The 24,995-nt window shown below is 41.0% G+C and overlaps 2 protein-coding genes across 6 annotated transcripts; one reads left to right on the top strand and one right to left on the bottom strand.

The window, feature by feature from the left end:
- Positions 1-1,695: 1,695 nt before the first annotated feature.
- On the top strand, positions 1,696-13,863 carry LOC144068610 (U2 snRNP-associated SURP motif-containing protein). Of its 5 annotated transcripts, XM_077593232.1 has the most exons (24): positions 1,697-1,832; positions 2,775-2,897; positions 2,989-3,100; positions 3,246-3,358; positions 3,449-3,516; positions 3,604-3,695; positions 5,049-5,113; positions 5,190-5,355; positions 5,434-5,633; positions 7,132-7,175; positions 8,613-8,717; positions 8,789-8,855; positions 9,955-10,124; positions 10,296-10,458; positions 10,700-10,779; positions 10,864-10,951; positions 11,036-11,164; positions 11,233-11,422; positions 11,500-11,580; positions 11,639-11,699; positions 11,766-11,913; positions 13,010-13,120; positions 13,345-13,511; positions 13,580-13,863. In XM_077593232.1, the coding sequence occupies exons 2-24, from the start codon at positions 2,820-2,822 to the stop codon at positions 13,692-13,694; spliced, it is 2,613 nt and encodes an 870-aa protein (XP_077449358.1). In that variant the 5' UTR covers positions 1,697-1,832; positions 2,775-2,819; the 3' UTR covers positions 13,695-13,863. The 5 variants fall into 5 exon arrangements, with proteins under 5 accessions (XP_077449353.1, XP_077449358.1, XP_077449356.1 ...); XM_077593227.1 differs by having other exon boundaries at positions 1,696-1,832; positions 13,345-13,863; XM_077593230.1 differs by having other exon boundaries at positions 1,712-1,832; positions 2,819-2,897; positions 13,345-13,863.
- Positions 13,159-24,692, bottom strand: wdr44 (WD repeat domain 44). The gene is made up of 20 exons (XM_077593233.1): positions 24,117-24,692; positions 23,878-23,905; positions 23,178-23,240; positions 22,218-22,815; positions 20,339-20,487; positions 20,146-20,241; positions 19,939-20,075; positions 19,564-19,647; positions 18,508-18,614; positions 18,033-18,184; positions 17,826-17,964; positions 17,679-17,743; positions 16,761-16,877; positions 16,557-16,679; positions 16,283-16,474; positions 16,104-16,205; positions 15,885-16,000; positions 15,263-15,390; positions 14,648-14,782; positions 13,159-14,574 (listed from the first exon to the last, which is right to left on the bottom strand). Exons 1-20 carry the CDS (start codon positions 24,191-24,193, stop codon positions 14,486-14,488), a joined length of 2,697 nt encoding a protein of 898 aa, XP_077449359.1. The 5' UTR covers positions 24,194-24,692; the 3' UTR covers positions 13,159-14,485.
- Positions 24,693-24,995: the final 303 nt, after the last annotated feature.

Genomic DNA, 24,995 nt, shown 5'->3' with positions numbered 1-24,995 from the left:
TCCCGTATTCGGGAAATTTCATTGTGACAGTAGCAAGAAGGGGGGAATGCAGATACAGGAAAAAAAACACAGTTACAAGTTAGACAGTACAATTTGGCAGCTAAAGTAGCCCGCTGCAATGCGCTTTCAGCTCGTTTTGCTTCAATCTATGAAGGAAGAATGTATTTTTTTTAGATCCCTTAAGAAAATACTTGGAGTAATATCAAATGATTGTTGTATACATACATTATGTGATGTCACGTTCTCAACAAATAACGCTAATAGTGACTAATAGTTGTAGAAATGCATTATGTGATGTCACGTACTCAATACCAACACGAATATAATGATTAATAGTGACTAATGTGGGCGGCCCAGTGGAGCAAGTGGTTAGCGCACCGGCCTCACAGCTCTAGGGTGTTGGGTTCAAATCCAGGCCATGTCCATCTGTGTGGAGTTTGTTCTCCCTGTGCCTGCGTGGGTTTCCTCCCACATTCCAAAAACAGGCATGGTAGGCTGATTGGATAAAATTGCCCCTAGGTATGGGTATGGGTGTGAGTGTGCATGGTTGTCCGTTTCCTTGTGCCCTGCGATCGACTGGACACCGATTCTGCGTATCCCCCGACTCTGGCCCGGAGTCAGCTGGGATATGCTCCAGCACCCCTGTGACTCTAATGAGGATAAAGCGGTTCAGAAAATGAGTGACTAATGTGGTCAATAGATCAACACTGCTTTAAAGTTACCAAGAAAATACACAATATTTAAAAGCTATAGACATCAAAGTGTGTGGAGGCATTCATTTATTTTCTGAACCGCTTTATCCTCATTAGGGTCGTGGGGGGCTGCTGGAACCTATCCCAGCTGACCAGAGGCGGGGGAACACCCTGAATCGGTGGCCAGCTGATCAGAAATAAACTGGTCCGGTGATGTAGTGGTAAGCAAATGGGTTCAAATACAGGTCGGTCCTCCTGTGTGGAGTTTGCATGTTGCCTGCATGGGTTTTCTCATTGTAATGATTCATAAGCAGGAGGCTCTAGTAATTGAGAGATGCTTAATTCCACACTGCATTTAAGTAGAAGTGTAAATACAGTACAAAGAAGACCTGGGTAAATAAGAAGTAGTTTCGAAGTCATTTCGTTTACTATAAAATAATAATAATAATAATAATAATAACAACAACAATAATAATAATAATGTATACAGTACACAAAAATGTAATAAAACACAGATACCGATGATTTCGTCACTTTTCCATGTAATTGTTTAAAAAATGTAGATGCAACAAAAGTATGGTACTAATTTAGAGTGAATGGCGTAAATCAAGTTAATTGCTATGAGAATGAATAGATCACTGCAATTTTTTTACCTCTATCTGTGCGCATGCTCAGTGCATAGAAGACATCACCACTGCCATCTACTGTCGTGGATGATCAACTACACACGTTCCCCCGGCATCACAATGATATAATCATGTGATGCATTCACAAATAAGTTAATAATCTCTTATGAAAATGGAAGATTCCCGCACATGGCAAGAACATATTGTTTGCACTTTAAATGATATAATTTGTGACATTTTTGTTTGACTGGGTGCAACGCGATGTTTTTCCCTGAAGTCAAATATATGCCTTTCTCAATACAAGTTGTAAAAAGTGAATGTTCACGACTTTTTGATTATAAATCGGCCCTTGTGAGTATAACAAAGGGTGAAATGCCCCCTTCTGAATATTTATGAGCCCTCGTGGTTACCGACTGAACTACTACTCGTCAGTCGATTCTGCTTTGTGGTAGCATGTTGTTATTGTCCGCTATCATCGATGCCAGAATGGTGAAGCAGTAAAACTAAACGCACTGTAAGTTGCACTATTCGGATGAAGCTGTGAGGCTCCCGCGTGCAATCATTGTGTGTTTAATTAATGACGCGTGTAGATGCTTGCTAGGCGTTGCTAACGAGTAGCGATCAGATGTGTTTGTTAGGCGCGGGGGACTTGCTTCTTTAAGGGGTGATTTTTTGTCGTCGGTAAGGGATTGTAGGTGGAATATGTTTTGACAGAACGGACAATTCTTTAGGAGTTGCACCGCATCTTTGTGGAACGATCGGCGAGGCTATGTTGATGTTAGCATCTTGATGCTAGCATAGTCAACCATTGCGAGGAGGTGAGAAGACACAGGCCCTTTAAATAGTCGTTTTTAGTGCTTAAACTTTGTTTAGTCATTTACCTCCAGCAGTGATTATTGTTTGTGGTGCCTACACACAACGACGCGTGTTGCTATTTCCGTCATCTCGCCATCAATAATGCATCTATATAGGAGTCAGTATAATTGTACTGTATAGTGTGTGTTTGCTTTTCCCCCACACGATCCTTACGATTTACCACACATCGGTTTCACATTTAAGATAACCAAATCGTGTTCAGATTTAGTGATGCAAAACAATACTATTATTTGGTTTCATAGCCCATGAAAATGGTCGTTCATGAAATGGCGAGGGTGTATAAAACAATCAAAATAAAGGACTGCTTATGGGCAAACATTGATGGGAGAATATTGGACAGCTAATATTTAAAGCTGACATCACATTTTAAAGTATTATTTTTTCTTTGAGGGATGCCTTCTCAGCCAATGTTTGTAAGTTGGACATAAACGTGCTTTTGGGATGGTCCCACATTCTCATGATCACATTCCCTAAACTTACTTTTGGCATTATATTGTGCGTTTGAGGCAATGATGCATAGAAAATATAGATTAATGTGTGTTTTGCTACCTTATTAATCTCTTGCCTTCATTTTTTTCAGGCTAAGTAATTAGTCTAAAATTAAATGTCTTATTCCATTTGAAGAATGGCTGACAAAAAAGGAACCATTGTCACTCCAGTCAAAACTCTAACAAGGAAAGAAAAAGAAGTGCGAAAGCAAAAGGTAACAATATCAAAATTGATTGAAATTACTTGAACTGAATGCATGTAGATAAGGGAATGTGCTGTTTTGAATGATTCTGTTGATCTCCTAGGAGCATGAAAAAGCAGCTGTAGTTTTTGAAGAATTTTTAGCGTCATTTGAGCCCAACCAGAAGAGTGGGGTGAAAACCTTCGTCCGCGGAGGCATTGTAAATCCAACAAAAGGTCAGGTTTTTGCTATACTCTCTCACAAAATGTAATAGTAAAAAATGATGTATTATTTTCAGCCTTTATACCAGAAAAAAACATTACTCAAGAGTTAAAACTTGCAATAATTATCATTGTTTAATGACTACTATTGTTCCTCCAGATGAGGAAGCAGCAGAGGCCACAAAAAATAGGCTTTATCGACCTGCCTCCTCAAAGTTTGTTTATCAATCTGATGATCCCCCACCAACACATTATGCAGAGAGCAAAAAGTCTGTAAGTTGGGCCCCTTATAAATATCCAAATTTAGCTGACAGATTGAATCAAAACAAATTTGTCAGTGGAACATATGTTTTTGTTTCACAGGCTTTTAAAAAAAAGGTAGAGGAAAAGAAAAAGAGTAACTTGGAGCTCTTCAAGGAGGAACTAAAGCTGTAAGTCTACCAAAAAGTTCCCATCTAGTGTTGCACTGAACTTGTCAGTTAACTTATATTTTTGTACGTGTCTTTTTGAAAATATAGAATTCAGGAAGAGCGTGAGGAAAGACACAAAAGAAAGCAAAATGAACCAACCGGCGGAGGACTTCTGGAATCACCATTGTTAGGACGTCCTAGTAAGAAACTGGTGTTATGCTATTTTGTATTGAGATGCTAAAAATCAAGTACAGTGGTACCTCGACATGCAATCTTAATCCGTTCCGGGACTGTGATCGTATGTCGAGCTTTTCGTAACTCGAGCGGACGTTTCCCATTGAAATGAACTAAAAACAAATTAATTTGTTCCAACCCTCTGAAAAAACACCAAAAACAGGATATTGGATTGGAAAAAATGTTGTATTTCTTCTAATTCGCCATCTATTAACAAAGTAACACATAACTAGTGGTTTAATATTAATAGAATGTGTTTAATACTATAACTAAAATTGGGCAGATTTTGTCGACGGGAGAGAGAGACGCACAGATGGGGCGGGTTTTGGTTTCCACGACAAAGCACTCGTAACGGAACAAACACATTTAAATTAACTTGGATTAATAGATACAGACACACTCAAACATACGTTTAATGTAACTTTACACTAAACTGAATTCTAATTTAGTTTTATTTATTTTTTTCCTTCGTTCTGGGCGGGTTAGCTGTTTGCCACGCCTCCACCCTCACATTTGCTATCGATGGGCTGTTTGCTGTTGTACGTATTCCCTTCAAAATATTCCGAAAATGATGCACACAAATGTCGTCACAATAGGATAACGCACGACCACTTGCCAACGAGAAGTAGTCTTGAATGAGCGGTCGCGGGAGCTAACAGGCTAAGGAGGGAATAACAGCCTGCCCACATATTGATTGTGGGTAATGAAGTTTTATTCTGAGAAAGGGTGCCATTGGCTATTTGTGTTGTGTGCACGAGTATACTTCATTACCCAGAAAGCCCTTTTTTTGCCCGCGCATGCGCGTTGTGCGTTTCTTGGTCGATGCGTAGGAGAAACTCGTCTGAATAAATCGTTCAGTGCTCGTAGATATCTGTTATACACGAAAGAGATGCTGGAAAAAAAAACCAGGGCGCTACAATGATAAACAGCCTCTCATGTCATGGCCACCTGGCTTGGTCGCATCTCGAAATTTTAGGGCGAATTATTCGATCAAAATTTTCCTCGTATCTCGAGCATGTCATAGGTAGAGCTGATCGTAGGTCGAGGTACCACTGTAAATGGGGATTTGAGTCTTTTTCCGCTATGGGAAATATTACGCTGCGTTCAGACAGGCCATATAAAGTCAACACAACGGCGCCGTCATATTTCTTATGTTTACTTTACGTGAACCAGAAGTTGTTTTGGGTGAACAGATTTTTCACAACTTTTTTTGTGAAAACACAAAACAACATTTGGCGAGGGGTGTAGCGCAATCGACACGTTGTCGCGTTACAAAAAGTGGACGGCCTGAACGCAGCAATAAACCTTGTGTTCCACAGCATTTTATGATGACCCAACAGTGCCAATCAACACGAACCTATACATCAACTGTATCAGTCCAAAGGTAGACCTCAAGACTTGAGTAGACCATGATTTGAGTTTATATCTCCGTGGGAGTTGACACACTGTTGTTCTTTTAGATGAATGAGGAGATACTTTGCAAAGAGTTTGTTAAGTACGGTCCTCTGGCCAGCGTGAAGATAATGTGGCCCCGCACGGATGAGGAGCGCGGCAGGAATTCGAACAGGGCTTTCGTGGCTTTTATGACACGAAAAGACGCGGAACGTGCTTTTGCAGCCCTTGATGGTACTTTTAATGATATGCTCCTATTCTCCACAATTCTCTTGGCTATGTCTCATATGATGGTTGTTTCCTGACTCCTAGGTAAAGTAATAATGGGGTTTGAAATGAAACTGGGATGGGGCAGACCAGCTCGAATCCCACCTCAGCCGCTTTACACTCCAGTGGGGGTGAGGGCGGCTCCGCCGCCCCAGTCCGGTCTCCCTTTTAACGGTCAGCCAAGGGATCGCTTCCGAAACGACTTCACCAAACCCCTGGCCTTGACCAAAATAGATCTCGATAAGGTAATGTCCTGTTTTGTTGGCTTTATGCATGTTGATGATAGTGTTGTGCCAGCAGAAAGCACCTATGCATCCCTCACAGAACTATACAAATGCATAATTCTCCATTTTACCATATTTATTCGAGTATAACACGCAAAAGGTTGTACCAAAAAGCAAGCGTTATACACGAATCCTTGTAAAACACTGCCTTCTACCAGTGAAAAAGTCCCCCTCCGCAGGCGTTATGTATAATGGGAGACATAAAACCTGTCTTTGTCTGCCAGATGGCGATAATCTACCTTCTTTTACAAAAGCCAGCCTCTCCAAATAGCCTTCGACAAGTTTGTAGGATAAAAGTAGGGGAAACGAGTCCACCTAGGAAGCGCTATGCTCGCTCAAGAAGAATGGAATCAATTGTTTAGTGAATCTGATGATGGTGAATCAGACTTTCTCATCTCATTTTCTGAAGCGCTTTATCCTCATTAGGGTCGCGGGGGGTGCTGGAGCCTATCCCAGCTGACTTCGGGCCAGAGGCGGGGGACACCCTGAATTGGTGGCCAGCCAATCGCAGGGCACAAGGAGACAAATAACCATTCACGCTCACACTCATACCTAGGGGCATTTTAGAGTGTCCAATCAGCCTACCATACATGTTTTTGGAATGTGGGAGGAAACCGGAGTACCCAGAGGAAACCCACGCAGGCCTGGGGAGAACATGCAAACTCCACATAGGTGGACCGACCTGGATCTGAACCCAGAACCCCAGAGCTGTGAGGCCGACGCGATAACCACTCGTTTTACCAGGTTTCCGTACCATATGTTGTGAATAAATTATTTGTTATGGCGACATGTGTTCAGCATGCAATCCTTGGTACGAGCTGAGGAAAAACAGAAAAAGAAATGTATACCAATTTTTTGACAAAGTATGGATGCACGTTATACACGGATGCCCGTTATACTCGAATAAATATGGTATAGCTCAAACAATTTTATACTTTCCAGTGATCCCAAGGCACTCGTGCTGTAGGAAGTGATCCAATTTTGAAAATTATTAATTTACCAGAAATATTAAATCTATTTTCAATTAGGCCGGTTCTGTGAAGTGACAGGCCGAATAATTCTATTCTTCAATGCCTTGCTTTAATAAGGTATACCTCATGTGATCGCCATTCAGTTTGCACAGGCCGATTTAGTTTGCAGAAGGATAGAATATGACTGAAGGTTAAGCAATGGTCTTGGAAAAACAAGCCCTTTTGGATAAAGGCCTGTTATCATTCACTACTGACATTGAACAAGTTGTTGAATGTGCTGTGGTAGATGAGGGGGAAAAAAGAATAACAATATTAAAAACGGGCGTTGGTATCATCGTCACTCAATAGTAAAAGTGTGACCCCCGCATTGCCCTTTCTACGAAACGAATGCTATGTTTTTTTATGCTGTGTATTATCCTGTAGTGTTTCACATGTACAAATACTCACATATGTCATATTTTCACTATTTGGTTTGACTTCACAAACAGACTCTGTCCGAAGCCGTAGTCAAAGTGGTTATCCCGACCGAAAGGTACACACACTCTTCCTCCTACGACTGACCAGCTGTTAGAACAAAGTGATAGAACAGAGGCAGGTGCTCTAAAGTATTCAAATGTTGACAAAAAAGCAGTCAATAAAAATAACCAAAAAGATCACAAAGGCCTCCAACTTAAGTTCAGTTTTAAAAAAAAAAAAATCCCTCAAAATAGTGGTCTCCACTGTTAACAAAAGTCCACACTCAGAATAATTACAGGGTATTTTCTATTTAAACAAATATTAAAATATGCCTCTTTTTCTAAATTAATAATAACCATAGATGTCAAAGACATATCAAAACATTACCACTACGGCAAGAGGGGAGCAGACTATAACATTCATCAGAAAATAAATCAAACAGTTCACATTTCTGCCTCAATTTAGTATTATATAAATATATATAAAAAAAAAATTATCTGATAAATGTTCAATACTGCAGTGTTGTCTATATATGTAATACATTTATTTATAAATCACCACACTGCAATGATTTTGATAGTAATCTAATGCCACTAAATAAAGTCAACTATTACAAGGTGTGGCCTGAACTATGTGGTTGCATTTCAGAATAAAACCATAATTTCACATTTACAAACCCACTTTGGACATAAAATCTTTTTAAAAAATCACGTCCCATTCTTTTTAATTCTCTCATACTTATTAGGGATATTCTGATGCTGCTGTATTTTATTTCTGATCTTTAAAGATATGATTTCCTGATACCAATATACATATATTTCAAGACCAGTAAAAATATTTTTTTGTCTTAAACCAAGCCCTCCTGAAAAAATTATCTGTTTATAAATATTGTACAATGCTAGGTAGTTTCTGAAAAGCAGTTTTCACACTCAATGGATATTTTTGGCTATTGGTTTGATTTACAGTAGCCCAAAAACACGATGGTACTAAAAACATGCAGCTATTGGACCGGATCCAGTCTTGTGACCAAATCCGATATGGTCCTGTACTCCAACAATAGACGGACACCGATACAGAGTATCGGATCGGGACATCACTAATACTTATACTTCAACAAAGAAACATACTGGAATTTAAAGATCTCTAGTTTAGTAATCGAAACTAGTCCTATTTGAAAATCAAATATAGCCTCATTTGAATGTTTGTTTAATGCGCTTTGTGGCTGGGGGGGATTCTTTTTACCTCTTTGACTGAGCCACCATAAAATCCTACAACAGTAGTGCACTTGAATGGCAATGGGGCGTCCTTTTTGACAGGCAAATATTTGCATTCCAAGTTATCAAAGAGTAAATGCTTTGACAAGGACCGACACAGTTAGACTGCAGCAAAAAGCCACCCTGCAGTTTGCACGGGTCACTGGCTCAGTTTAAAGAGGTATTAAGAGATCTTGCCTGATGGAGACAAAATTGAATGAATGACATAAATAAATCACTTGCTCTTCCTCACTCCACAGAAATTTATTAGTCCTCATCCATCGAATGATAGAGTTTGTGGTGCGTGAAGGTCCTTTGTTTGAAGCCATAATAATGAACAAAGAAAAGAGTAACCCGGAATACAGGTACAAAAAAGTGCTTTCGTGTTAACCGTTAAGTGTTTAAGGTAACTCGCGTTATTTTGTTTTTGGCACAGCTTCCTTTTTGACAACAAGAGTCAAAACCATGTTTACTATCGCTGGAAGCTATTCACCATCCTCCAGGTATTGGTTTATTTTACTCTCTTACTACAAATGTCTTTCATTGCCAGATGCAGTTTTATTATCACATAGGCATTGTCTCTGACAGTCAAAAGTCTCACCATTTCTAAAGATTAGGACTGTAAGGTAACAAATCTGTTGCATGTCTCCAAAGTTCCAATGTTGATGTCTTAAATGGTGTGCTTTCTGTCCCTAAACGCACCACGTGTCTGACTGTTGTGGAAGAGGGAGATGTAAACGAGTTGGTTTTCGTTTTATTTTGTTGGGGTCGCAGTCGTCGTGCAAAAAAAAATAGCCACCTACTGTCAATAATGGTGGGTCCAGCATCCTTTTTTAAACGTGAATGTATTTTACTCTTCTTAATGTTAGGGTACACGGTCGATTGGTCGCCGGTCTTTTGGTCACCGATCTTTTGGTCGCTGGTCTTTTGGTCGCCGGTCTTTTGGTCGCCCGGAAGGTTATTGATATTTACCATTTATATCGTTGCTCAAATTCCCTAAATACAAACTGCGAATTACTATTTAGTCATACTTAATGCCCTAGTAATTATTAGGCTAAAGAAAAGCTCCAAATTTCCCAGACTTTTTATTGTTTTTTGTTGGAGAACTTGTTAAGACCCTGACTGACGTAGCTTCTTGAAGGGACAACGTATGTACATACAAACTCTTATACACTCACACGTCGGCTCAGTGAAACTGCTCATGGCCATTGTTGGCTTTTGTTGATGCGTAGACCGTGTTGTTTTACTTTGTTTTGTCGTCGGTCTTTTGGTCGACCAGACCGCGACAACGGACGACCAAAAGACCGGCGACCAAAAGACCGGCGACCAAAGGACCGATGACCAAAAGACCGGCGACCAATCGACCGCACACGAGTATTTTGATGTAACTTTTGTCTATAACAGTGAAATCCGACTTGCGCAGAAACTCGGGGTACGTCACCAGCATAGGAATAGAACAGGAACGGTTGTAACTCGAGGATTCCCTTGTATGCTTTGCTCAAGTGCCAGTTGATATTTAGGGCAATGCAGATAATAGTATGAGCAATTTCTACATGTAGATAAAGCTTTAAATGTTGGCGCATTTCACTTTTACTTTCTCAGGGAGAGTCTCTGAGCAAATGGAGGACTGCAGATTTCCGCATGTTCCGCGGAGGCTCAGTTTGGAGGCCACCCATCCTCAACTTCTACTCGGACAGAGATGAGGCAGAGGACCAAGTGGAGGAGGTCGTTTCTCCCAACGAGGAGGTGAAGAAGGGACAGCTCCGAGCCGAGTGAGTAAGCCAAGCAGGTGCAGCAATGTTAACTCAGCTGCGTTCAGACTCTGCATGTTTTTTTAATCCAAATGGGTCCTACACGAAGTCGATGTAATGGCATATGAGCGACAGAGGGCCTCAAGCGAAACGCCATGTTGGGAGTGATGCAAATAATTTTTTCCCCCGCAGGCACAGACAGAAGTTGGAGGCGCTGCTTCAAGAGCTCACTCCGAGCAGAGGAGACGTCGCCGACGCCATGCTTTTCTGTCTCGAACGAGCGGACGCAGCCGAGGAAGTGGTGGGAAACATCACGGAATCCTTCTCCTGGCCTCAGGCTTCCCTTCAGAAGAGGGCAAGTTTATCTTCCATAATTGAACCCATTATTTAAGACTCCCTTGCAGTGGCAGAACAAATTGTTGCCATGAGTGTCGACGTGCTCCTGGAAGGGAAGCCAGTGAGTTTTTGGACACTGAAATACTAAATAATTGCTGAAGATCATCTTTGGTTTATTCTATGGTATCAATGATGAACTGTAATCTAGTGGAGGGACATTTCTCTGCTGATTGTAAAACTCTCTAACCTTGCCCCTTTAGATTGCCAATTTGTATCTCGTATCGGACATTCTGTACAACTCCAGTGCCAAAGTAGCCGGGGCGTCATATTACCGGAAACAGTAAGAGATGTTCCTTTTATTTATTCTTTCATGTTCATTGTTATCATCTTATTTATAGCGACTATTTTGATGGTTTATTTTTAGTTTTGAATCAAAGCTGTCACATATATTTGGAGCGCTTCATGAAGTGTACAAAAACATACAAGCCAGGCTTCAAGCCGAACAATTTAAGGTAATCATTTTGCACTCTGCTTATTGGGATATTTTATTCATGGAAAATAATGTGTAATAGTGATTTTGTTTTTGTTTTTTATAGCAAAAGGTGACCAGCTGTTTTCGAGCTTGGGAGGACTGGGCCATATACCCGCAGCCTTATCTCATCCACCTTCAAAACATCTTTCTGGGCTTCGTCAAAGCCACAGAGGAGTTGGCATTAGAGGAAGAAGTGAGAGAGAAAATATCCTTTTTCATCTAGCAGATGTGTCGCTGTTACTAAATGACTTTTTCTATTAGGACAATTCCTCCGAGCTCGATGGCGCGCCGTTAGCCAGCGAGCTAATAGATGGAGTGCCTATGAGCAAAGTGCCCGCGGACGACCTGGACGGCTGCCCCATAGGCTGGGATGCTTTGGACGGCGTTCCAGTCGACGACATCGACGGTGTCCCCTTGGGAAGTGCCATGGACGACATTGACGGAATGCCGCGTGAGTAAAGCGCCTCGCTGCATTGTACGCGATCGAGTGTGTCAAGTATCCGGAGCTAAGCCTTCCTTTGTCTTCAGTGGTCGACAGCAAGGGGGTTCTCTCCAGAGGGCCTTTGTCCAAGTGGGAGAAGACGCCGGATGAGGAGAGTTTCTCGCAAGGTAAGACGGGCACGTTAATCTGCTTGGTGGGGGAGATTGATCTTTTTATCTTGCTCAGCCTTGCCCAAATCCAAGTGGAGCGCTGCAACCAGCAAGCATGATAATGAAGTGAATGTGAGGTAAGAGTCAATCTTTTTTTTTGTCTGTCGACACATTTCCACAAGCATTTCTTCTGTCCTGAACAGCGTCAAATCACTGGTTGGAGGGAACTCGGAGAGCGACAGCAGCAATGACTCCGGCAACTTCCCCAAACACGACACTGCACATTTCCAGTGTTCACTCAAAAGCTTTCAAATGTCTGAAAGCCAAAGAAAAAAGTTGAGAGAGCTGGAAGTAAGTGGCTCTTCATATGCTATCTCATATAATACATATATTATATCCTTAAAACCAATCCTTAATATCCAGTATGGCTATTTTTTTGAGTCACGGATTTGGTCTGAAAATCAGATCCAATCCAGTACAATAGGGCCTTGACATACGAATGTCCCAACATACGAGGAATTTGAGATACGAGTAAAACGCAGAGTAAATATTTGCCTTGATATATGAGCATAAGAGACAGCCAGGTGGCCGAGACGCGAGAGGCTGCTTATGATTTATTTTGCGTTAGTCAGTGCAGAATTATGGGAAAAACTGGGTCCAAAGCAAGCCGGTGGAATGAAGGCTAGTGCGAAGAAAAGGCGAATGAGGACAATCGATATTAAGCACGAAATAATCGAAAAGCGTATGGAGAAGCAGAAAGTTCGCCTCGAAGCCGTGGTGGAATACTTTAACCTCTTTACCTTGGTTATTGCACAAGGTTTACATTTAGTGTAACGTAAGATTAAAACTTTTTTAAGTGTGTATAGGAATTTAAGTTCATTTAAGTTAAATTTAAAGTTTTTTATGTTAAGAGCGTATCCGTCAATTCTCTAACTCTCTCCCACCCGTGAATTTCACATTGTACTGAATGTTTCATTTTAGTATTAAACATCATAACCACTAGTTATTTGTTACTGTTAGATGGTGAATTACAACCAATAAAAATGTTTTTTTCCATTGTAATATCCCTTTTTTTCCGAGGGTGGGAACGAATTAGTTTGTATATAGTTCATTTCTATGGGAAAGGTTGAGTTGAGATGCGTGTAAATCGACATACGAGCTCAGTCTCTTAACACATTAAGCTCGTATCTCAAGGTATGAATGTATGTAGTTGTGTTGTCAGTACCAATGTGCTTGTTGCTTCTATTTTTCATGTAACAGAACACTGTAATATTTGTGAACGAAGCATATTTTGAGGAACCAAGTGGTCAGAATTGATTAATCATTTGCTGATCACCTTTTTACTGTTCTAAAAATATCTAATATTAGCAAAATGCATCTTAAAACAAAATCAACTTTGGGATATCCCTGCTAATGAGCAGGTTTTAACGTAAGCTTTGTAATCCAGTTGAAGGTTCTGACATTCCAAGACGAGCTTGAAAGTGGCAAGAGAGAGCGAAAGTCTGGAATGAGCATCCAACAGCACGTGGAATATTACAGGAACAAACTGCTCCAGAAGGTATTTGGAACAACATGAGCAAGAAAAAAAAACATAGCTCAGTAAGATAAATATTTCTTTAATAACAAAGTTTGGATTGGCAACAGTGACAAAAGTACAGTTACAACAGCACAAGAACAATGCTCTGTTAAATCAGACCTCATGTTAAACATAGTGGTCCCAGAGAACCCGCTTGCTAACAATCATGCGATTTTCGGATACTAAACATTTACTTTCTGCTGTAGGAATTTGAAAATGAGGAGAAACCTGAGAGATCAACACCCAAATCAAAAGACAGACCAGCAGAAGACAAAAAGGAGAAGAAGAGCAGAAAAAGCGAAGATGGAGACAGACAACGGAGTCGAGATGCTGACAAGCGTGCTCGAAAATCAAATAGCAACTCCCCTTCAAAGCAAGTGATGCACGACATTTTGTTCTGTGCAAAAATTGTGTTCTTAAAACTATGCTGTCTCCTTTCAGGTGTCCCAGACAGTCCAAACGGTCCAGATCTCGATCTCCGGAGTGGAGGGGTCGGAGGTCCCGATCACAGTCCCCGCATCGCTCCCACAAGAAGTCAAAGAAGAGTAAACACTGACTCTCGCATCTACCACTCAGTTTTCTGTTGTCTTGGTCCCGAACAAATCCTCTCAAGATTTCAGCTTTTTGTATCATATTTAGACACTTATTGTATTTTTGTTTTACATATGTTTATAAAATAATTTGAAATGTGCACTACTCAAACATTAAATCACGTTTAGTGATGATGTGCATTTGTGACATTTCTTCTGGGGGGGGAGAAAAGTGCTAGGTTTAAGGATCAACTTAAAAATATTAACAAGCACTTATTGAGGAGGAAGTCAATAGAGCGGAAAGTTGCTTATAAAAGCAATACGTGTGCAATCTTACATTGTAAATCTACAGTCTTTATAAATTGAAACTTCTCAAATATAGAACCATTAGTGTTTCTGAAATGTATATTAAGATACCTGACACGATTAAATAAAAATCCTGTATCGAAAATGTTTCTATCACAGGCCGAGGAAATGTTAAGGCTGAAACTTTAAGAAAAAAAAGCAAGCTAGACTTTTTTTTAGGCACATTTACACATCACCTTTTCAAGACGAAATGTTCCAGACACATTGAAATGTGTGACTCAAAAATAGGAAGTAATATCCTCTGAAAAGTCACAGCACGAGAAGCTACCCAGGTATTTCCAATCAACGAATAAGACCCCAACGTTTTGCCTCTACTTGATCCATGTGACGTTGGCGATTAGAACTTCTACAAATTCCCAACTACTTAACAGTTGCTTGGCAATAAACTGAAACATGTGACCATTAAAACTAGAGCAATTGTTTGTAGGTGAGCTAAAAAGTCTCACAAAGCTCAATATTTCTTCACATTGACGAAAACCTTGATGGCTCCTGTAAAATCAGCAGAGAGAAGAACCTCTGTGTGATCTGTCTTTAGCGCACCTGCAAGACAGAACGGTCAAAAATTAAACCCTTGGGGCACATTTCTGGGCTTTAACAAAGTCTTGCACTCTACCTGAGGGTATTGTTTCCGACTCGTTAGAGTCCAAACTCTTGCACTCGGCATCTGTTTTTTCCGCTAAGTTCTCTTGTGGCACAATAAGACCCGGTTGCGGTGCGAAAATGGCAGATGTGACCACAGCGTTGTGTGCTGTACAAAGAGACACATTACTCAGGTGCTTGCATTAAACTCCCACAATCACAAAATTTTACCCACTAAATCAATGATTAACTCTTGTCAAACATGCAAAAAAAATCAATGATCAGGACTCATACAAAATGTGCAATGAACATTATTTTTGTAATGGTTTGCCCCTGCGTAGTTGAAACCGATGATGTAAGGGTTCCAGCAGAGGATATATAACTTAGGGGAAAAAAGTAAGTCCCAAAGAACATGGGACGCACAAAATGGATTAAAAAGCCTGCCTTTGTAACATCACTTAAAATGTCTTACTCTTGCTTCCAAGCAAATAGCATAGTAATGGCATTAAAACTGTGCTTTTATTTTAGGTTTATGTGAAAGAAAAACCAGGTTGCTGCTCAGTGAAGTCCAATCTATCGAACTCCGTAAAGTATCCCCTGAAGTAACAAAGGAACTTTAAAAATACTGTTAATATACATCAGCAGTTACCTTTAATTCCTTCCCAGAAGTCATTGCGGTCCCTCCGTACAGATGTGAATTTGCTGAGGTCGTGGTAAGTGCTCCAGATGTACACACATTTATCCTCTGAGCCACTGACGATGAAAGAGTAGTCATGGCTGTGGGACAACGGTCGCATTAAAACCCATTTGGCTTTTAAGATGGGATGTAAAATACGACATGAGCAAAGCGACTGAGGGGTCACATAAGTGACACTTGCCAACATTTCATTTGCTCAAACTCACAAAAAATCAAGCTGTGTCTACAGCGGTGATTCCAAACTACATTAAAAAATGACGTTCTTTACAAACGCCGTGTTCAGACTGGGCACGTTTTTTTAACGCTGCTATGGGTCCCCATCCAAAGTCAATCCAATAAATGAAGCAAGATACGAAGGAAAAAAGTGATGTCGTAAAATGACGAGATTTAAGGCGTTTTATAAGTTTTACAGTAAGTAAACCGGAAGTTGCTCAGGGTCAGCGGACTTCCAACTTTTGGTCTGCTGGAACCCAAAACCACATCTGGCAACAGGCGTAGAGCGAGCGACAGAACGAGGCCGGTCTGAACTCAGCATTAGTGGTTCATAATGTTGCTTTGGCTAAAAACTGTTCACCTGAAGCTGGCCTTAATCTGACTGCTGCTATTGACGTAACCCTTGTACTTCATGGATAGAGACAAGTCCCGCAGGTCGTAAAGACGGATACGGGAATCATTTGAGGTCACCAAAATCTACAAGAGCACAAACAGTTCAAAACAAGTCCTGGAAATAAAATGTCTCCTTTTTTTAGTATATATTCCAAAGGGAGTTATAGAAAAAAACGGGGTTAGTTACCTTATTCTCTCCGGGTAATGGTTCAATGCCGGTAATTTTTCGTCCAACTTTGTTCCTGCCTCTGGTGGACCTCACGTGTATTTGGGTATGATATTTCAGACGCTGCAAATTTCATAAAAAGTGAAGAGTATATCTTCTTAGCAGCCAATGCCTGATGTAGTTGAGGTAAGATAGCATACCTCTGTGTCATAGAAGATGCATCTTCCATCATAGGTGCCAATGACAGCGTACTTTCCATTTTGACAGAAGTTGGCAGCTGTGATAAGGCGCGTTTGGCCATCCACCTCATTCCATAGAGCCACCTTTTTGTCCGGAATGTTCCACAATCGCAGCTTTCCATCCAGAGAGCCGCTTAAGAAGTACCTGTCATCCTGTGAAGAAACAAAATCAACAGTTATTCATCGGGCCTTTGTGTTAATTAAGAACGTTGTTGAGAGGAGTCACACGCTTTACCCTGGGATGGAATGTGATTGCCGTGACAAAATCAATGTGTTGAAAGCAGCAGAGACACTCTCGCCTGGATATGTGCCACAGTCTGACGGTTTTATCCATGGAAGACGAAAGCAGGAAAAAGTTCTGGTGAGCCAGAAAGTGGATCGCATGAGACAGGGCAGTGTGCCAAATTAAGGATGAACTGAACGCTTTGCGATAAAACACCTTTGACCAAGACAAATCCAACAAATCTGCCGTGTGGCCTTTGTACTTGCAGAAAGGGACCTGGCGAAAAGGTGCATTCCTGTCTTCAGTGTCTGGATCCTCTGGAACACAACTCGCCTAAAACGCAAGAATACAGTAATCCCTTGATTATCGCGTCTTTACGTATCGCAAATTCACTACTTCGTGATTTTTCCCCCGCTATTTTTTTTTTTTAATGTTCATAAAAATGTGAAAATCCATGCTAAAACTCCTAAGTGGAAGCCACTTTTGCTACTAGGATTGAGCACTGAATAAGAGAAAAAAGTTATAATAGGGGTGATTTTTCAATTATCGCGGCCATGTCTAGTCTACATTAACCATGATATTTGAGGGATTACAGTAATAAGACAATTTCTTTAGTGGTTCTCTTTGGTAAGGATTCCAGGGGAGGGCGTATGACTCAATGGGAAACAGTAGACAAGAATTGTTGTCGTTATCGGGCGACGAGTCAGAGTATGAAATTATAACTGGGTCAGTGGAGGAAGTAAGTTCCGAACAATGATTCCAGGGAGAAATAAAAAAAAAAACATGATAACATGGTGCTAGTGATTGTGAGCAGAAAAGAGAGTGCCCAACAGGGAACATGTTTGGCTCCATTAAAACCAGATCTTGAGCACGTAGTGAACAGTAAAATACCTTGTATTTATGCCTCTTGACCCTACAAGGATAGCAATTGAAAAAAAAAAAAACTAATGATCTGAAAATATTTCAACTGGGATTTTTTTGGTGCACTTTAACCTATTTAAAGCCTCGTTGTTTCGGTTCCCATGTCTTTGTTACAAAATTTCATATTGGCAAAATATCATTTTTCACTTGGTTAAAGCAGATCAAAACAGAGACAAAACAGACAGATAGACATTTTTTTCAGAATTCACTAACCCCAGGATCAGTGTCAGATTTGGAGGAACACAAGCTTTCCTGAGAGGGCGAAGGGGACACTCGACCTGGAGAAGCAAACGCAGTCACTTACCATACTTTTTTATTTTCAAATAATCTCCTAAATGTCTGGGTTGCTTATGAGAATACCTTCCGTGTTGTATTTCAATCTCATGTTGTTGAAATAGTCAAAGGCAGTCTTTAGGACCCAAATGCGAACTACATTATCTTGGCCGGCGGTTGCCAACAGCCTGCCGCAGTGAGAAAACTTCATTGTCCACACGGCCCCCTAGAAACAATGGACGAATGTTAGTTTCCTTTGTAAAACAACGAGGAGGAAAGGACAAAATGTCCTACCATGTGTTCACCACTTAAATCTTGCACGACCTTGATTTGGTCAAAGTCAAAAGGACCCTTAAAGCTGTGTGCTGCTTTGAACTTGGCAGGCCTGGTATAAGGCATCCCCTCGTCATCACTGGAGGAAGGGTCATCTTGATCTGTGTGAAAGACTGACGTCGAGAGAGTTAACGTAATGCCCAGTCTTAGCCCGTAAAACCAAACAACTTCCCCTTCACGTAATGTAAAAATAAGCAACAAAATGACTTTAATCTAGTAATATTACGATCTTCCTCAATGCATGACTCCATTAAAAATGCTAACGTTTGGAAACAATGTTAACGTTTGGAAACAATGTTAACGTTTGGAAACAATGTTACACTGGGTTCAGGTATCTTTGCATTTCGGGTCCTCCCAAGTCTCACTTGATTGAGCCTGGATTCGTAAAAAAATGGAAAGCGTGGACAGTTTGGCACTATCCTCCAATTGTTTTTACCTTCATCGCGAACACTTTTGACTTTGTTTACAGCCTTCTCTCCATATTCCTCTGCAAAATGCTTGGCTTTCTTCACAGATTTGCCCAGGAATTTCTTCAGCTGAGTTCTTGATTCAAAGGACAAATTCAAATGGACATAGAATTAGTGTGAACATGTGTTTGAAGGATCTCAGTAAATGCAACTGAGAATTACATGACATAAATCAGGGCTTCAAACGTGCAGCGATTAGGGGCTCCAATGGGGTTCAATCCAGCCTGCGAGGGAGTTCTGCCTGACAGGCACCTTCAAACTTTACGTACAGAATTCCAAGCTTTTATTTTGCCATTGGTGCAATAACATCGTAAATGTGCGTTTTCTATGATCGAGGGCGTACACCAATGTTTCCCAACCTTTTTTGCGGTGCGGCACTTTTTGCATTGAAAAAAATCTGAAGGGACACCACATCTGAAAATCTTTTCATTTAAAACTATGTCGCCTATATTAACAATAGTCATTCTCATCCAAGTTTTATCAGTAGGAATCACATAAACCTGCAAAATGATTCCAAAATCTAATTTTTCACACTGACCTAATGTCACCAAAAGTTGATGTCTGCGGACCCTGAACAACTTCCGTTCAAGTGATGCAAAAATAAGTAATGCCATGTTTTTAATCGCATAATTTTATAACTTTTCTCCAAATATTACTTAAATCTCCTAATATCACGCAAAAAAAATTGTGCTCACACACTTTCCGTCGCAAAAAGTTGATGCCCTAGAAACCAAACAACTTCCGGTTCATGTTAGAGAAAAATAAGCAACAAAATGTCTGTTTCACAATTTGAACCTTGTAATAGTATAATCTATAATTTCACGTTCATCATATTTTGATTTTAACCTTGTAATAGTTAATAGCCCCTCCGGTCAAAATGGATTGGAGGTCTAATGCCGTCAATGATAGCCAGTAAGTTGAATTTTTAGCCAAAAATAAACTGGTCTGGCCATTATGAAACCTAGTTAGCATGAATGTGGCTCGTGAACCAAACCGAGTTTGACGCCTCCGACGTAGCTCCTTACGTTCTCTGTTTCAGTTTCCCCCCGTCCGTGTCTGCCAGTGGAACCTGTGACTTGTCATCGTCATCTGACTGTGCTTCATCATTCCTGAGGGGAAAAAGTATTCTTGAACAACTTCCCTTCAAAATATATTACCTTGTTTTTCACAGTGGATAAAATTTCCCAGGTGTCCAAATCACTCAACACGAGAGTAATAAATGTGGTCATTGATTTCACTGTGCAGGAAGAAAACACTGAAAATTCAACATCTCAATACTTTTTAAGTCCCAAGATACCTTTTAAATTTGGCACACCAGAGGGAAGAGTTATGGCGACAACCCTGCCAAATCTGAATGAATTAAAAAATATATATCAACAAAACCACAACATTGCACTTACGTGATATACTCTTTGGTCCTCCTCATGATGTATAAAGTGAGGGGGTTAATCCCAGCAGGAAGTTTCTCCTCTGCCTGGATTAAGGGGATCTCTTCCCCAGTGTCTAGGTTCTTGATCATCACACTGGCCAGGATTTCCTGTTTTAACATTCATTTTGGTCCTTTGAGGATGAAGCCAGCTCACATAAAAAAACACACAACAACCTACCTCGTCAGTGAGTTCTCTTCCAGAGTTGGAGCGTGGTCGCTGAGGACCTGGAACGTGACCCTCACCCAGGGACAAGACCTCCTCACCCTCATTCTCCTAAAATCCACAAAATTGTCATGCTTTCAAGTCAAGAAAAGGGACCACACTGGATACAGTACAAGGTCTGACTTTTAACAACTAAAGCACAGCTGACCTGTGCAGTCACCACTTTGTCTCCACTGGTGGCACTGGCCAGATCCAAGGAGTGCTGCAACTCTCTGGTTAGGCTCCTCACAGTGCTACTTGGAGACACTAAACCAGACGGTTCCAGAGGGTCACTGATGACTCGTCTCATTACAGAAACTGTACAAAAAAACACGGTCATTTTTTATGCCAGATACATTTTTAGATTAAACTCTATCTTTTCCAATTCATGTAATGTGCATTTAAGTTAGCATTATTACAAAATTACAATGACAGGTGAATAGTAAAGACAAAAATACTAAAAGGAGAATAGTTTTTCTTTGCTTTAGTACATCATAAAATAAAATTATAATCAGGTCACAAACAATAAAAGACATCTAAAATGAGTGTATGAGTAGAATATTTGTGATTAGAGTGATAAGAACCAGACAGTATGCTGACATTTGACTGAACCATGCAGACATATGATAATTGATAAACAATTTAAATTGATGTGGCGCCCACACTCGACTGATTCTGGAAGAGGTAACTTAGCATTACCCTGACCACAAAAACGCACAAACTTCAACCACCAACCGGAGAAAGTACAGTGGTACCTCTACATACGAGCAGCTCTACCTATGAGATGCTCGAGATACGAGGAAAATTTCAAGCAAATAATTCGCTCTAGATACGAGGAAAATTTCGAGCAAATAATTCGCTCTAGATACGAGAAAAAATTCGAGATACGAGAAAGCCAGGTGGCCATGACATGAGGCTGTTTATCATTGTAGCGCACTGTCTTTTTTGCCGCATCTCTTTCGTGTATAACAGATATCTACGAGCACTGAACGATTTCTTCAAACAAGTTTCTCCTACACAAGGACCAGAGAATGCACAATGCGCATGCGCGGGCAAAAAGGGCTTTCTGGGTAATGAAGTATACTCGTGCACACAACACCGATAGCCAATGGCACCCTCTCTCAGAATAAAACTTCATTACCCACAATCAATACGTGGTAGGCAGCTGTTGCATTTCCTGCTTTTCCTTCCTTAGCCTGTTAGCTCCTGCGATCGCTCATTCAAGACTACTTCTCGTTGGCAACCGGGCGTGTGTTATCCTATTGTGAGGACATTTGTGTGCATCATTTTCGGAATATTTTGAAGGGAATACAACAGCAAACAGCCCATCGATAGCGAACGTGAGGGTGGAGGCGTGGCAAACAGCTAACCCACAGAACGAAGGTTTAAAAAAAAAAAAAAAAAATTAAACGTATGTTTGAGTGTGTCTGTATATATTAATCCAAGTTAATTTAAATTTGTTTGTTCGGTTACGAGTGCGTCGCCGTGGATGAGGTCCGCTCGCCCCCCCGCTTGCTACGATGTCCGTCTGTGCATCCTCTGCGAAATGCGTCTAATTTTAGTTATATTAAACACATTTTAGTAATATTAAACCACTAGTTGTGTTACTTTGTTAATAGATGATGAATTAGAATAAATAAAACATTTTTTCCAATCCGATATTCTGTTTTTGGTGTTTTTTCGGAGGGTTGGAACAAATTAATTTGTTTTTAGTTCATTTCAATGGGAAACGTTCGCTCGAGTTACGAGAAGATTGACATACGAGCTCAATCCCGGAACGAATTAAGATCGTATGTAGAGGTACCACTGTATATCGTCTTCCTGTAGAACCGTAGCCCCTTTGGTGAAAATTGAACCAAAATATTTCTGGTAAAACCGACCAACTTTCATTCACCTGAAACCCTAAAGGCGTGTCATTCATTTCAATACACATTGTGTGAAAAGTAATAACTAAAGACATCTTGGATTACTGTGTTGCCACAAAGTCTGCAATGAAACACAAGGATCAAGGTTTTATAACACACTACTGGAGCTGTGGTATTGTTTACCTTCAAGCTCGCTGGGCCTGAGACACTCCAGAGACTTCTTGGAAGGGATACTCTGCAAAGATGGTGGAGGCGGTCTTGGTGGGGGAGCTCCGCTGGGAGGGCGCGGTCGTGAAGGTGGGGGCTTCTTGGTGCTAGCTACAATATCTGGTTCCACCGTGAACTGTCGCGGAGGTTTTGTAGGCCCAGATCCGTCCATAGAGTCCGTTGCGCTTTCTGTGAATGGAATCTGCTCCAAAATGTCAGCAGATCTGGGATCCTGCAGCCCTTCTGCAACCAAAATTCCCCCATCAGGGTGACTTTGTCCTATAGTGCTGGTGATATCTGGTGGCTGAACACCTTCCTGTGTCCCAACTAAAGGTATGGGGAGATCAAAGGGATCAGGGGCAGGGAGAGAGTCTACTCCGTTTGTAGAAGAACATTCCGGTTGCTCTTCTGGCCTCTCGATAAGTTGCGGTTCATCGGTTGCGACGGGAACTTCCTGAGTAATACTCTCTTCCTTTGACTCGGCTTCCACGGTCACGTCTGCGTGTAGTTGATCCAAAAGCTCAGCGACATCTCGATTTTCCTTTTGACTCTCCTCAATGATGCTGTCAATGATCTAAGAGAGTCAAAAAAGCTAAATTCAGCACACAGCAACAAAGGGGCTAGTCTAAAACCATGGATGTAGCTGTTAAATATTTTATAAATGGATTATTCTATTAACTAAAAGTACAAACTTTGATTTTGCAAATGTGTGTGGTGTATTTTTCTCACAGGTGACCTGACAATACAAACTGACTGTTAAATGGTTTCATTATTAGCTTTATTTTGTTATGTAATCAACTTGAGTTAGTCAATTAATTTACCCTGCCACGAACAAACTATTTTCTTCTATGAACTGCACAGTGACATTGAAAAATACTCAAGATAAACCTCAAGCCATGTGTGTGTATTGATGGGCAATAAAGTAGAAAAGCACACATGTATGGAATCATCTGGTGGGGTCTCAGATGCAGCCTCTCCACAGCACTCTTCTTCGGATTTCTGTGAGAAGTAAATTATTTTTCCATTATTTTCTGGTCCGCTATCCTTACAAGGGTCGCAGGGGTGATGGAGCATATCCCATCCAACTATGGACAGGAGCCGGGGATCACCCTGAATTGGTTGCCAGTCAATTTTGCACATAAAAAAAAAAATCATGTAAAGCACGGTTGTTGATTTTTTTTTTCAAATGATATGACTGGACACTCTAAACTCCCCCTAGGTATGAGAGTGAGCGTGAATGGTTGTTTGTCTCCTTGTGGCCAGCGATTGATTGGCCACCAATTCAGGGTGTCCCCCGCCTCTGGCCCGAAGTCAGCTGGAATAGGCTCCAGCACCCCCCGTCACCCTCGTGAGGATAAAGCGATAAAGCATTTCAGAAAATGAGATGAGATCTTCAAAAAAAGGCAGTGGCTCCTTAGCCGGTAACCGGTCAAATAGTCCCAGGGGCTATTTAGCCGGTAACCGGTCAAATAGCCTGTATGGCCCCATATGGCTATTTAGCCGGTAAGAATTCTGTGTGGGGTAAATAGTAAGCTATTTAGCCGGCTAAAGGAGCCACTGCCCAAAAAAATCAGATCGAAAGTCAGGTCATTAATATCGGCACATCCCTTGTAAATATCATCACAAACTTTCTTACCTGAGGAATGACAAACTTTGCAGGAGACCTAAAAGACAGACACGTGCTTTAAAAAGTAACAATCACAATGGTAACTATGTTTTATGTCATGACTAAATAGAAGTACTGTTGAACATTCAATAGCTTTGACCAACATTGTTTAAGAAAATAATGCGCTGTACACAGTAATCAAGGCCAACCGTACATAATACTTTGAGCAATTTTTATTCCAAGCATCATAGCCAAATGTATTTGCTTACACTTTGGGAGAGGGGCTGAAATGTACGTCCTCTGGAGCATCGTAGAACTCCTCCGTGTCGCTCGTGTCTGACGCCATGCTAACTCCCTAGCGAGCCAGTTTCAACACCAGGCGACTAGCCTACTAACTAAAAGAACAACATGCGAGCGACTAAAACGAGACGTCACCTCTGCCTGTTTTGCTCCTTTTGAATAGTAAGGCAACATGAAAAAGGCTTGTTCTTGGTTTCTTCAAAAACCACTTTCCTGGCAACGTCACAACATTACGTTACACTGTGCCGAACTAGATACATGGATTTATACTAGCGAAAGGCTAAGTATGAAATTATTTATACCAAACCGTCACTTATACACAAAAATCCAGTTATCATTTACTAAAAACATGTAGTCGAGTGATCTTCGTCCAGGTATGTGTAATCAATTGCGTCTTTACGTCAATTATCAAGCGATCCGTTGGCACGAAACAGCCTTATAAACAAACCCATTTCTAAATTAAAGAAAAAATGTCAGCCAGTGTCCAAAGGGCGGGGCACAGTCCTGGGTGCTTCTTCTTCTTTGGTCTAATTGGAACCTGAGAACTCACATCCATATTGCACATTACCCCCTAATGCACCGGAGTACTGCTGTGTGAGTAATGACCTCTCATTGCCACTTAAATTTTGTAAATTTTTATTCATTCATTTTCCGTACAGCTTAACCTCACACGGCTCGTGGGGGTGCTGGAGCCTAGGGGCTATTTAAGAGTGCTCACAAACAGCTGACCGTCCATTTTTTGGGGATATGTGAGGAAACTGGAGTCCCTGGAGAAAACCCAAGCAAGCCCGGGGAGAACATGTCAACTCCACACAGGAAGGTCCGAAACTGGGATTGAACCCTCGATA

Source organism: Stigmatopora argus, chromosome 22 (genome assembly GCF_051989625.1).
Source record: "Stigmatopora argus isolate UIUO_Sarg chromosome 22, RoL_Sarg_1.0, whole genome shotgun sequence".
In the NCBI taxonomy this organism is placed as follows: domain Eukaryota; kingdom Metazoa; phylum Chordata; class Actinopteri; order Syngnathiformes; family Syngnathidae; genus Stigmatopora; species Stigmatopora argus.
The sequence above is the reverse complement of the archived record's forward strand: the minus strand, read 5'-3'. Positions and strand labels throughout refer to the sequence as shown.